Source organism: Oncorhynchus keta, chromosome 6 (assembly GCF_023373465.1).
Source record: "Oncorhynchus keta strain PuntledgeMale-10-30-2019 chromosome 6, Oket_V2, whole genome shotgun sequence".
Classification (NCBI taxonomy): domain Eukaryota; kingdom Metazoa; phylum Chordata; class Actinopteri; order Salmoniformes; family Salmonidae; genus Oncorhynchus; species Oncorhynchus keta.
In genome coordinates, this window is record NC_068426.1 from 22,328,246 (window position 1) to 22,342,064 (window position 13,819).

Consider the following 13,819-nt stretch of genomic DNA (forward strand, 5'->3'; position numbering starts at 1 on the left):
CATACACGACAACCTGTAGTTGTCACTGAAGTTGTCGCATTGATCCATCATGAGGCAAATGGGTACCATGTTGCATATGCCACAATGAGGAGGAGGGGGTCACACAGTACAAGTCTCCCCCTCCAGCACAAACCAACTAGTGTAGGAGCTGGGTTGGACAGTGACTGATGTATAGCTCTACACTGAGCCTTAGAAGCTCCCATTGGAAACCTATTCTATTATTGCACTAAAAGAGGAATGCATTGGGGGTTACACCATTTCATTTATTCATGCTACCATGGAAAGTGTTTGCTGGTATCGAACCAACAAGTTTAATGCAAGGTTGCTTACATACTTAAATGGGTAATTCATTACTCACCTGAAAATACATACATCCATCATGTATTCAAGAGGAAATGCCCACCAATAATCTTTGGGTTGAGATTCACCTAAAACAGCACGTTTGAGGTGTGTCACTCACTGCCAGCTGAATCCATCAAGCACACAGCTCAAACCATATCTGCAACCCAATTTTAAAAGACAATTGATACATGGCCACCATCTACTGGCCCATCACTGAACTTCAGATAACCCTTCACTGCTACCCTTTGATTTTCGTCTGATTACGTTAAAAGGGCACACCCAGTCCATACGCACTAAAAGCATCCAACATTATGGCTTTAGAGTATATCATCAAAATGTCTACAATGGTTTTACTAATCCCAGTCGCTTCTTTGGGAGCATAGGACATCGACCACTCCTCTCCCTTTGGTATCTGCCTGAAGCTCCCACCTCCGGGTGTTCCTTGGGCGTCCTCTTTACCTTCTCCGTTGGGTTCCAGGATAGAGCTTGACTGGCGATGTCAGAAAGTGGATTTCAGGGGTGTGGATTATCCTTCCACACCTTCTTCTGGATCTTTTCATCCACCAGAAAAATACAGGTCTACCTCAGGCATAGTGGAAATAAGTACAAACAGCAGTCCAGCAGATCAATGACATGCAGAAAATTAGACAAATTCAGTAGGGTCTTGTAATTTATTTACATACACACACACAAAAAAATGAGACCTGATTCCAGGTTAGCGGTTACATGAAATGTTAGCTTCTACCTCCAGTCCCCAAATCCCACCCACTCAGGCCCATATTGCATTAAACAAGACTAAAACTACTTACACAGAACTTATTTGTTTTGATGACTCAAATAAACAGCTCAAAAAAGGTATAAGAAAGTTACAATAAACTTGCATGCACATCAAGGATAAAAAGTAAACATTTGCTTTTTAAAATATAAAAGGAACGATTATAATATTTTGACCTGGGCCTAGAAATAAACTAAAAGTTGAATATATATCTATACATTTATATTTTCAGTCTTTCACTTCGAAAAGACATCATTCTTAGAAAAACCTGATAGGGCCTGTACTGGAGAACATTGGTATAGGCAGAGAAATGCATTCAACATCATTTGGGGAGTTTTGCAATTAAGTGCAACCTGGTATGAAGGACATTACCACAAAATCAAAGAAATATTTCCACCATAGCTTAAAATAACAATGCATATGACTAAATCTTTAAATGTATCAACTTATTAACAGTAAATTAAATCCAAAATGGCTTAAATGTTATTTTGAACCAATTCCAGAAAAAAACTGACCAGAAATGGTACATTAGGCAAATCGTTCAGGCAGACTTCATGAAATAATAAAATGCATTCTTACAGGGTTGGAATATGAGGGATATTCTTAAATGAATACATAACTCTTTGTTCTCTGAGATAAAAATAAAAGATGAGTTGGAGAGAAAAAAAGAACTGAAGACTATGAGAGGCGGTGGCATTTAGTCACAAAACAAATTACCTGGTGGTAACGACTTACATTCAAATCAATACCCCGCACTTCAGAGAAAACCCCACAGTTCACAATATTGTCCTGCTTTCATTGTTTATGTCATTACTTTGGACAGAGAAAACAAACAGGGCACTGCTGTTTGGAATAGAGACCCAACAGACAGCAGGTGCACTTTGCAATAGAGTCAAAAGTGAAAGACATGCTCCTACGCCAGTGTACTGAAAATGTACACAGGTCAGTTATGTACAGTTTTAGCCGTCCCATCATATATAAAGCAGTGATGTACACAATGTCACTGACCTGGTGGAACACAATCATTCAGGGCATCATACACACAGTACATTCATCAGTGAGAATCGTAGATCAAGCAAGAGGCAGGCCAGGAAATACATGTACAGGAGAGGCCACCATACCTAGTGGTTGTCATGTTGTGAGTAACGAATCAAACTGTTGAGCAAATTATTGTATTGCCATTTCTTCTGACCAAAAGCATCTGTAAATATCTAAATTCTATAAGTTAAAATGTTCTTTCATAACCACTCAGACCAGCTACTAAAATACAATTTAGCTAAAACTTGACATACTGCCGGGTTCAAAAATAAGAGACCATGTCAGTTATGATACAGTAAAAGAATAACAGCAATACCATTCAATTTGGCTGTATATGCTGATGAAGACGACCAACATGATTGCTCAGAATAATCTGAAATGTGTCACTCGGAGGCAAATGAGGTTCAGTACTTGGGGGAGGCAGGTAGCCTAGTGGTTAGAGCGTTGGGCTAGTAACCGAAAGGTTGCTGGATCCAAACCCCGAGCGGACAATGTAAAAATCAGTTGTTCTGCCCCCGAACAAGGCAGTTAACCCGATAGGCCATCATTGTGAATAAGTATTTGTTCTTGCCTAGTTAAATAAAACGTTCAATTTAAAACAATAATTACAAAACATTTTTTGTAGAAAGTCAAATGATTAGAAGAGTGACAACTCAAAATCCACATAAGGCCCTATTCCAAAAGATAACTTTTTTGTTACAAGGGCGAAAAAAACTAAGCTGGATGAGAAGTTTAGAAAATTTGATGAAAGTAATTGAACAGGACAGTTACAGTACCCGCTGGGCAAATGATTGCTTATGTAGCAGTGATGGGACAAGGAGGACATGGGGTTCTGCTGCATTTTGGTAACTATGCAACTCCTTCATTTTGTTGATGGTGGTATTAGGAGAAATGAAAAGACATCTGGCATTCATCCAAGAGTGTATTACAAAATCCTCGTTTTATGTTTGGTCGGTTTTTAACACATCCCCCTTGAAAAGGTAGAGGAAACAAAAATAACCCTGTCAAGTCATCTATAATTTCCCATGTTTTTTCCTTTTTCTTTCCACAAAGGTATTTACAAAAAAAAAAAAAACACTTGACATGTTCTGACATAGCATTACATTTAGTTGTTTTTTCCTCATAAAGTGTTATAGGGGGAAACAACTGACTGCATACAACATTTTACTTTAAAAAAGGGTAAAAATTTAAATGAATAGTTCCCAACAAGTGTTCGGGCTACGCTTTTCAGTCGGAGTCACTGCTGTCAGAACTGGACCCACTGGAGCTGCTGCTGCCAGAATCTGAAGAACTACTGCTGCCGCTGAGACGGGACGCACCAGTACCAGCACCCTTCTCTGGAAGGAGAGAGAGGATCACGCATGAGACATGTGGCCAAACGTATTATATAATACCACCATATTTATGTCAACGATTTTCAAATGCTAAAGAAAAATAACATTTGGTATCATAGTGCATACAAATGTTTTGCTCATGTTTAAAATGGACTTGCACTTTGATTATAATTGATGCACAGTGACACCTTTCAAGTTTCTCCATCCCTAGTCACGTCTGTCCAACCCAACAGATATGACAGATTCTATAGATTTGTAACCATAAAGACAGATCAGATTAACTTTCCTGGGCCACAGGATTTTAAAAAATTCTGGCCAAAAATTACTAGGTAAAAAATTTGCGGCACGACAGCTTCTCTCCTGGGAGCCGGTTGATGTCCAGGCTGAGCTGGCGCTTCTCGTCGTACGTGCCCCTGCCCTTACTCTACGCTACTCCGGCTGTCCCTTACTCTACGCTACTCCGGCTGTCCCTTACTCTACGCTACTCCGGCTGTCCCTTACTCTACGCTACTCCGGCTGTCCCTTACTCTACGCTACTCCGGCTGTCCCTTACTCTACGCTACTCCGGCTGTCCCTTACTCTACGCTACTCCGGCTGTCCCTTACTCTACGCTACTCCGGCTGTCCCTTACTCTACGCTACTCCGGCTGTCCCTTACTCTACGCTACTCCGGCTGTCCCTTACTCTACGCTACTCCGGCTGTCCCTTACTCTACGCTACTCCGGCTGTCCCTTACTCTACGCTACTACGCTACTCCGGCTGTCCCTTACTCTACGCTACTACGGTACTCCGGCTGTCCCTTACTCTACGCTACTCCGGCTGTCCCTTACTCTACGCTACTCCGGCTGTCCCTTACTCTACGCTACTCCGGCTGTCCCTTACTCTACGCTACTCCGGCTGTCCCTTACTCTACTCCGGCTGTCCCTTACTCTACTCCGGCTGTCCCTTACTCTACGCTACTCCGGCTGTCCCTTACTCTATGCTACCTTTTGGACGTTTTCTTTTTGTCGGTTTTGTTCTTACTGTTCAGCTGGCCGCTGACATCTTGTAGCCCATTTTCTAACGGCTTCTTTTCCTGTGCCAGGTCCTCCTTGGACCTGGCTCCCTTGCCCCCAGAGGCCCGCTGCAGGAGACACACAGCGGCACCATGGCCTTCCTGCCCGACCCCCAGCCGCTGTGGTGATAGCTAGCTAGGTCACAGCTAAAGCCTAGCGCCTTACGCCTATGGCCTAACACCTACAACTTGGAGGACTACAGACGGCAGCAGGCTCAAAGCCCAGGCGAGCATTTATACTCTTGGAATGAAAGAAACTTCATCTCACTTTCTAAATATACAGCCACACAAAATGTGATTAGGCGAGGACTATACATGAGTTTCTCCAGGAGTTATTTGTCACATGGTATGACACACTGCCTGACTCCACTACGCTGGGTCCAAGTAGGAGCCGATATTAGCAATACAGCAACAAACCTGGTTCAGGCCCTGAAACATTTTATACAGGAGGTCCCTGAAATCAAGGTCCACAATGCCAAGGTACTGGCAACAGTACTTGTCTTCAGTTAGGCTACATGTACACAAGGTCAATTGTGCATCATCTTTTTGTTATTTTGTTGAGCTAGCACCCATAGACCATAAACCAAAGCTCAGCTGAAAATTCATTTTTAGGAGTTAAAAGTTGGGGACCACCTGTATATCAAAAACTAGCAGTCAACCGGGAGAAGTGCAACTAGGTAGAGGGAAGAAACATGATCTAGTTATAAAAAATATATATATAAAAAAAGGGGAAAATGATAATTTAGTCATTCAAGCAAAGGGGAGGAAAAGAGAATAACAGTAAAGGGAGAAGGTAGGGTTAGAAGATATTTACAGTGTAGTAGTAATATCAGGATGAAGGACAAGGAAGCTATCAGTGACGTCCAAAGCACGAGGTCTTCAACTTCAGTACTTACGTTGGGGTTTCCGCTGTTTCTTTTGTAAACAGGACTTGACGTATCGCTCGAGTTCGCGTAGGGTGGAGGGTTTGAGCGTCTCAAAGTCAATCTCGATCTCGTCTGGGTTGGAGTCTCGCAGCGAGGGCTCTCGGGACTGGATGATGTGCACAACCCGGCCCAGCTTCTCTCCTGGGAGCCGGTTGATGTCCAGGCTGAGCTGGCGCTTCTCGTCGTACGTCATAGGCAGGGACTCCTCCTCGTCAGACTCGTAGCCCCGGCCCCCTTTCTTTGGTTGCCTGGAAGATCAGAGGCCAGCGCAGCAATGAGTGTCTCATGGTGTCTTTTCACAGTGTTGCTTATTATGAGACTGGGCAGAGCCCTAATACGTCAGAGAAAGGGAGTCTTTACCTGGAGCCAGTCACTGTGCTGTTGGCTTTCCTGGAGAGTTTCTTCTGCTGGCCCTGCTTGGCAGGCTGCCCAGACTTGGCCTTCTTCTCCTCGTCCGTCTTGGTTTTGCTGTGCTTGTTGTCCTTGTCTTTCTTCTTCTTGTCTTTCTCCTTCTTGTCTTTCTTCTTCGGTTTGCTCACAGGGGCCTGAGAGAGCGCGGCAAGCTGTTCGTGGACAGCCTTTAGCTGGGGAGAGGTGGGGTGGAGGAGTTAGTGACCTGCTGTAGGGGTATTCTAGCACTTCAAGCACTGAGGGACTAGAAGAGGGTATATATGGGGATTCAAGAAAGAACTTCAACAAATCAATGCTACAGCCCAAAAATGTGGAATCCAGACAATTAAAACGGAATTAAACCATATTCAAAAATAAATCGAACTAAGAAAGGAAATCAACTAAATGTATTGAAAGTTCATTATAAGACAAGAACAAAATGCATCAGTGACTAGTGTTACCCTGCAACTTTTTGAAACGGCACATGAAAGCTCCTGTGTGTGTGTAGTGCACGCGTCACATCTACACTTTGTGTAGCCGTTAGCGATGACGCTAATGATGGCCTTCCCAGCTCTACCCGAAGTAAGTTCTCAATTAAATGTTAACTACAAAGTAGCCTCTGACTACCTGGCAGAATGATATCATGATTATTTGCATTAATCCAGTGGCCATTTGTTTAGCAAACTCTGCAATCACATGAGCGCTACAGAAATGTTGCTAACCAAACAGTCTCTTGGAGGTGTGCACTTGCATTAAAGAGTAACTACACCTAGAATTCCTCAAACGTGCTCTCCTGATGTGGATTAAGCATTGTTGTGGATTTAGAACATACAACTCTTATTTTTCTATTTAACAACAAAAAAAAGGTATGATTGAGAGTGAAATGTTCTAACAAGGAAGTGGAAAACAAGATGCATACTCCTCCATTCATTGCTTTCTAAGTTAAATTGGACACAACCAACAGGCAATCAAGAGAATGGAGAAAGGAGTATGTCTAGTTGGGTCAGCCAGCAAGCATACCAGGAAGACAAACACATTCACACAACCATACAAACTCATAAACAACTGCTCAAACACACCACATCTGCCACCACCCAGCAAACAGCACTACGCCACCTGTTACTCGCCACCCCCACTATTAACCCTCTACCGCTTGCCCAACTAATGCAAAAATAAAAAGTGAAATATCGGCATCATGATAAACTGATATCAATAAGGAGGTTAGTGGGGAGGGGGCCAGGAAGTGAAGAGCAAATCACCTGAAAACGCTTGGTGCACCCGTTTTTTCCCCCCTGCCCGCTACCATTGGGGCGCTCCAGAGAGATACACTGGTAAGAGAGCCAAAGGGAAATAAGGGGACAAAGATAGAAAACTCCAAAAAAGAGATCAGATCAAAACCATTTTAAAACACCATGTTATGACAAGAGCTACTGTGTGGTACCATTACTCAAAACTACATTGTGATATGTTTTCAAAAAGAAGGCTTTTGTTTAAGTAGTGCATGCAAGCAATCTGTGCCAGTAGGTGCATGGAATTACACAATTTGAAGCGGTAGAGGGTTACATTTCAGTGCTATCAATGGGGAGATGACGAATCAGTGGAGAAAGCAGAGGTTTGCGTGGCTGAAGGGAGGGGGAGGGGTTTGACTGCATGTAAGGTGGCAGCCCCTCCCTCTCGGTCTCAGACAACAGTTTGGATTGGACAAGGTGGCTGTGATGTGAGAAGAGAAGGTGGGAGGAAGGCCATCCCTGAGCCCTTCAGGTTAGAGGAGTAGTCGGATGGACCTCGGATCTGAAACCCACCTGTTCCGCACCCACCTGTTCCTGCAGCTCAGCGAGCCGGGAGGCCCGCTCCTCCTCCGAGTCGGAGCAGTCCGAGCTGGAGGAGTCACCGCTGCTCGAGTTGTCACCTTTACTGACCATACCGCCTGCACCGGGGCTCAGCTCCACCGGTTCATCAGGCATCTTAGCAAAACGCATCTCAAACACATCCTGACAGAAAAAGACACGCATGGAATGATGGGGAAAAGGAGAGGGACAGAAACATTAGAGATTAACCAACTGATTCAATTTTACATAGATATTTCAAATGCGATCCAGAGAAAGGTTTAAAGGTAGACTTTGGGCACAAAACCGGTCCAACTCCGCCCTGATCTCAATTTTCAAACAGAAATGGAGTGTGCCTTTGGTGGTTCGTCGATGTGTCATTCTGGTCACACGCACCGCAATCGATGTAGCTAGTTTGTTCGCTAAGATAGCCAATTTAGCTAGCCAGTAATTCCACCTGTATGTGTTGACGTCATTTCACAGGATTTGTTTTTGGACAGAAGCTGTAGAGATCGGTAAGAAATTGCACTTCTGTAGCCAAATATCTTTTTCATCCACTTTCTTGTTTTTAAGCATTAAATGACCTGGTATGATGGTGCATTGATCAGTTATATAGTTTAAAGCCGTTATTTCAGATTTCCCCCCCAAAGTGGACCTTTAAAATCCCCAAACCTACCTGGAGTTTTCTGGCCATGGCAACAACCTCGTGATCTGGAGGGTTATACTTGTAACAATTTGAGAACATTATTCGAACATCCGCTGCAAACATCTGTGCATCTGGATACTCCCGGCCATCTATCTTTTTCTGCAAATGAACAGCAAGTGTTATCCAAACAGTGCACGGATGGGCAACAGCACGAGCCAATACTAAGGTAATGGTTAACTGTAAACGTGAATTCTACTACTGTGCATGCTTTGTTCTATGGTGCGTACTTTGACAGTGCTGAGATCCATGGGGTGCTTTATGATCTCGTGGTAGTCATGTAGCTCCAGAGCCTCAGCGTCTACAGGCTTATAGAAGGGCCAGGCATACGCAGCATGTTTCTTTGACAACATCTCCTTCAGGATACTGTCGCAGTACTTGAGCTGCTCACTCATTCTGCTCCGCTTGCCGCCATGCTGGCCCAACTCCCCTTCTACAAGGTCTTTCTTGGGAGCTTTGATCGGACGGCCTGTGCTCTCCCTTCTGGACATCACTTTACCCTGCTTGCCCTCTGAGACGGGGCTGGGAGATTCGCTCCGGCTGGCTGTTATTGCAGATGTCGTGGGGGTGGTGGTGTCTGCTTTCCTCTTTACCCCTTTCTTCTAGGCGCACAAAAACACACACTCACAGTATTTAAAAGACTAAATATACATGATATATACCCGAAGGAAAATGTACAGTGACTTACTTTGACAAGAGGTTGTGAGGGTGAGACGACGGGAATCATGGGAGCATTGGGCGAGCACTGCACAGCTGGGACTTTGGGGGTGATGGTAGACATTGTAGAAGAGCCAATCACAGATGTCGTAGAGCCAGGGAAGGACGGTGGTGACTCACTTCCATCCAGACCACCTGTAGCAGGTGCAATTAGTGGTTTTCTTATTGGCAATATGTACCCACTTTCTCTACATTTTTCAATACTATATCTAAGGATCTATCCAAAATGATAGGGGTCTATAGTATCAGGATCTGATGAAGAGTGGCCTATTACCTATGCTTTTGCTTTTCTTGGGTTTGGGTGCAGGAGGCAGAAGCTCCACCTCCTCCTGGGGCATCATGGCAACTTTCTGCAGGAAGATCTTCTCCAAGGCCTGTGCCATCAGGACAATGTCATCTGTTGGCTGGTGGGCACAGTAAAAACAGCAAGTGAGGAACATGAGTGGGAAATGCAAAGAGGAAACTAGAGGTCAGTGTAAAAACATGGAGCTTTGGGATTAGCCCTGGGAGAATCTGCAAACATATTAGAGACTATAATATTAAATCCAAAATAAATGGACCCCTAGGAGACACAGTCTTTATTCACTCTCTTGGAGCACTCACCTTGTTATATATGTAACAGTTGGTGAACATGGTGTTGAAGTCCTGCATGCATTCACTGGCACTCCAATAGTAGTTATGCTCCAGTCTCTTTTTGATGGTTCCCATGTCCATAGGTTGCTTTATGATTTTATGGTAATCCTGATACACAGAATAACCAAAATAATCTGTTAGCTGCAAGTCTTCTGCACGGTGAGATACCTATAAGCATAGGCTTTCTGATATTTATAATGCCCATTGTCAATATCTACAGTCTACTCACCGGAAGTCCCAATTTGATGGCATCGACTGGCACGTAGAAGGGCCAGGCGAAGTTATGCTTCCACAACGTCTTGACCATTACATTCTGCATGTACTGTAGTTGGTTGGTTTTCCGACCTGGTTTGGTGGGATTGGTCACCTCCGGGGGTGGGGGGTTGACTCCCTGAGGAGGGGCTGGGGTTGCTGAGGTAACAGCAGACATGCTGGCGATGGGAAGGGGGTGGTATTCTAGGAGTCACTGCTACCTCTGCAATGGACAGGGTGGGAGACGGACAATGCGTCCTCAGTGGATTGTGTAGTTCTTTTTGCTCTTTAGTGGCCCAAAGGAAACTGCATCTCATTGCAGGGCCTGACCTTTTTAATCTATTAAAAAACAGAACAAGGTGATGATCATGAGTCTTCAGCATAAAAGTAAAGTGTCCCTGCAAAAGATCCACAACCCGGGTACAAGACCTAAGAAAATAATTGATACATGGGATGAAATGAAAGGTAGTAATTATGAAAAGAAACTAAAGCCTTTTCTGTATCATCACACAATTATTCAATATATTGTAATGGGCAAATGTCTCCTGACAGACAGCTGGCTGTGTCCCTGGAGAGATGTGTTGCCCTCTCCAGGCTTAAGGGACATTGTCTAGACCCCAATCTACAGCCCGCACCTCGTTCTTGGTCTGGCATTACCACTTTCCTTTGAACATAGAGTTGTCTTTTGAACATTGGGTACAGCGATCATGCAACAGTGCACGGAGCAAAGGTACAAGTAAATATGATCTAAATAATCAGCGAGAGAGATGGAGTAGTAATTAATTAACCATCGCAACCACAAATGTCATTCCATACATACCCACACAAACTGCAAAACTGAGAGACAACAGCACAGCTGATTTAGATACAAGTCTCACACTGAGTAGTTGGATTGCTGTATAACGTTATGATAATGCAATTGTACTAAGGATACTTCAATAACGAAAACTCCACAAATATATTATGCATAGTAGAAGCTACTAGTTTTAAAGTTACACCCACAACATATACTTGTTTGTCCATGGAAAATGTATATAGCAGTTAGCTTTGTACTACCTCCCGCGTAAACAATCAAACGAACAACAGTTACACCAACAGTAGCTGGCAAAACATGTGTTTTTTTTTTACAATACCGTAACGTTACGGTATCTTATGACAAAATATTGCAATTAGGTAACTAAACTAGCTAACTTGATTAAACAAAACCCATCTAACTTTGCAAACTATGCTTGCCATCATGCGCGGAGGAAATGCAAGGGGTGCTTTGAGCACTTTTGGAACAATTCGCGCGGACTCCCATTTCCATTCCGTGGTTGCAAGTGCAAACCAGTGTACTGTAGCTATCAGCTAACTCATAAAAATGAACGTATATTGAATAGTGCATAAACCATGACTGGCTCGTAAAACATGTATACACCAAAACCAAATTCTCCACATTCTCCAAAAAGATGGCGGGCAGATGATATTACCCTTTAGCTTTCGCTAGTTAGCCAACAGCCGACTTCATTTCACCCGACTTTTCAAATAGTTTCAGCGATAGCCTGTATTACTACCACAACTGCGTATGTACCCACAATAAACTCTGGTTCCCTACTCTTATTTGAAACGTTTCACGATAATATTGCCACAATAATTCACTTAAGACAAGAATTGACGTTGTGTATTGTTGCAATGCACAGAATGGAGCTTTGTTGGAAAAACATTGGCATGCTAGCTGGCTAGCTTAGTTGATATGCTAGCAAGCGTTTCAGCACCAGATTTTTCATAACATTGAAATAGCTCAATTATGAAAGGTGCATTTTTTTCACGAAAGAAACTCCAGTATGGGGAAATATAAATATCTGAATGTATTACTTCCTTGATGACTCCGAGGGGTTTTGCCTTGTACCTGGTAGTCCGAGTGGATCCTGTTTTATTTGAGTGAGGCCGAGCGAGTACAGGAGCAGCATGAAGATGAGGTATACCAAGTCCCATGCGCATGCGCAACGGCGCGCGGTTTGTGATCATTTTACTGGATCTGAAGACTAAGCCCCCCATAACATGCATTATACACCTTATACAAAGTGTATAATGCGTATAATACTACTATAAAATAATTTGGAATATACTGACAACTGATACTTTTCTGATTACCCCCGCCCCACCTCTTTGAAGTCTTCATTAATAGAGGGCATGGGCTGTATTCAATACAAACATTAAAACGTTATCTTTAGCTGGCAATGGATGACATTAATGGATGATTTTAATATTTATTATGGATATTTCACAAATCGGTTTAACTTTATATTGACCTGTAAACATTCAAGGAAAACAGAGGGATGAGTACCTGGGTTGAGTGCCCTATGTCTGCTGTGTTTTATAGAGCCTCCTCTCAGGGCTGGGCGTCTCAGGCTCTACACTGCTACCTGGCAGTGCCGGTCTTACCAGGAGACTTGGGTGAAGGTCAATGTCCACACAACAAACCTTGTAGCAGTGTCCTGTCCTCCAGCCAGGTATCAACTCTGTTGCTCTCTTTGTAGGCCCACAGCATGGTCCCCCCTGGAATAGGAATCTTTAAGTACACCCAAGCCTAATAACCCCCTGATCTGTCTGCCTGTCTCATTCCTGTCTCTGCTCTACCCATAGGGCTCTACCTGTGTCCACCTGACTGTCTCACCAGTGCCCTTTTCCTAGCTGCCCTCCACTGGTTTTCATTTTTTATTTTACCATTATTTAACTAGGCAAGTCAGTTAAGAACTAATTCTTATTTACAATGACCCGCCAAACCCAGATGATGCTGGGCCAATTGTACGCTGCCCTATGGAACTCCCAATCATGACTGGTTGTGATACAGCCTGGATTTGAACCAGGGTGTCTGGAGTGACGCATCTTAGCACTGAGATGCAGTGTCTTAGACCGCTGCATCCTCTGCAGCCCTAAAAATCTGGATCTGCACATAGTGATAATAACTATGTGGTTAAGTTTTTAATAAATAGTCATACTCAACTTCATCTTGATGTGTCTTGATCTGTGTAACTAGGTTCATCTCAGTCCAAAAGTTGCCAAACATAACTCCTATCTCGCTCCAATCAGAACCCTCAAAGCGTCCCTCCCCGCTTTCCGTATTCATTGTGTCAAAGATTATGGATATACTGACAAGATACTACATGTCTCTCTGCCATAACAATGGGACTCGTTGTCCACAAAGCGTCACGGCGGGTTGTCTTGCTCCCGCCTATCCTTTCTATGGATTGGTCGAGACATATCATTATTGTAAAACTTTTGAAAATTCGATGAGGGTTGTTGACATCAACCGTCTCTATTCAATGGAGAAATATGCTATGCTTACTAGCCTCATGTCCTGAATATATCATATTCGAGACTCAAGACACTGATATCGCCTATTTATTGCCTTACCTCCGGTATCCTACCTCATTTGCACACACTATATATTTTTTTTCTACTGTATTATTGACTGTATGTTTGTTAATTCCATGTGTAACTAACTTTCTGTGTTGTTGTTTGTGCTGCACTGCTTTGCTTTATCTTGGCCAGGTCGCAGTTGTAAATGACAACTTGTTCTCAACTAGCCTACCTGGTTAAATAAAGGTGAAATAAAAAATAATAAAACATATATAAAGTGTTTTTTTCTTATAGTTGACGGGATTTCACATGTCTTACTCATACCAGTACACTCATAACAACATAAGCATTACGAAAATTCTATTCGATCAAATAAACCTCACGTAGAAAATAAATAATACATGTTTTGTTGACCAAATGTGACACTCACTGACCTCCAAACAAAAACTCCTTGCTTGGTGGGCGAAACAACGAAAAAACGTCACCTG

General features: G+C 43.3%; 1 protein-coding gene across 10 annotated transcripts; it reads right to left on the reverse strand.

The window, feature by feature from the left end:
• Positions 1 to 999: 999 nt before the first annotated feature.
• On the reverse strand, positions 1,000 to 13,784 carry LOC118385236 (bromodomain-containing protein 3-like). Of its 10 annotated transcripts, none has more exons than XM_035772205.2 (12): positions 13,766 to 13,784; positions 9,967 to 10,328; positions 9,708 to 9,845; positions 9,379 to 9,508; positions 9,076 to 9,239; positions 8,618 to 8,989; positions 8,361 to 8,489; positions 7,661 to 7,849; positions 7,118 to 7,186; positions 5,829 to 6,052; positions 5,439 to 5,716; positions 1,000 to 3,492 (listed from the first exon to the last, which is right to left on the reverse strand). In XM_035772205.2, exons 2-12 carry the CDS (start codon positions 10,165 to 10,167, stop codon positions 3,383 to 3,385), a joined length of 2,004 nt encoding a protein of 667 aa, XP_035628098.1. In that variant the 5' UTR covers positions 10,168 to 10,328; positions 13,766 to 13,784; the 3' UTR covers positions 1,000 to 3,382. The 10 variants fall into 10 exon arrangements, with proteins under 10 accessions (XP_035628098.1, XP_035628096.1, XP_035628095.1 ...); XM_035772203.2 differs by lacking the exon at positions 13,766 to 13,784 and adding an exon at positions 12,316 to 12,520; XM_035772202.2 differs by lacking the exon at positions 13,766 to 13,784 and adding an exon at positions 11,878 to 12,006.
• Between the last annotated feature and the right edge of the window lie 35 nt (positions 13,785 to 13,819).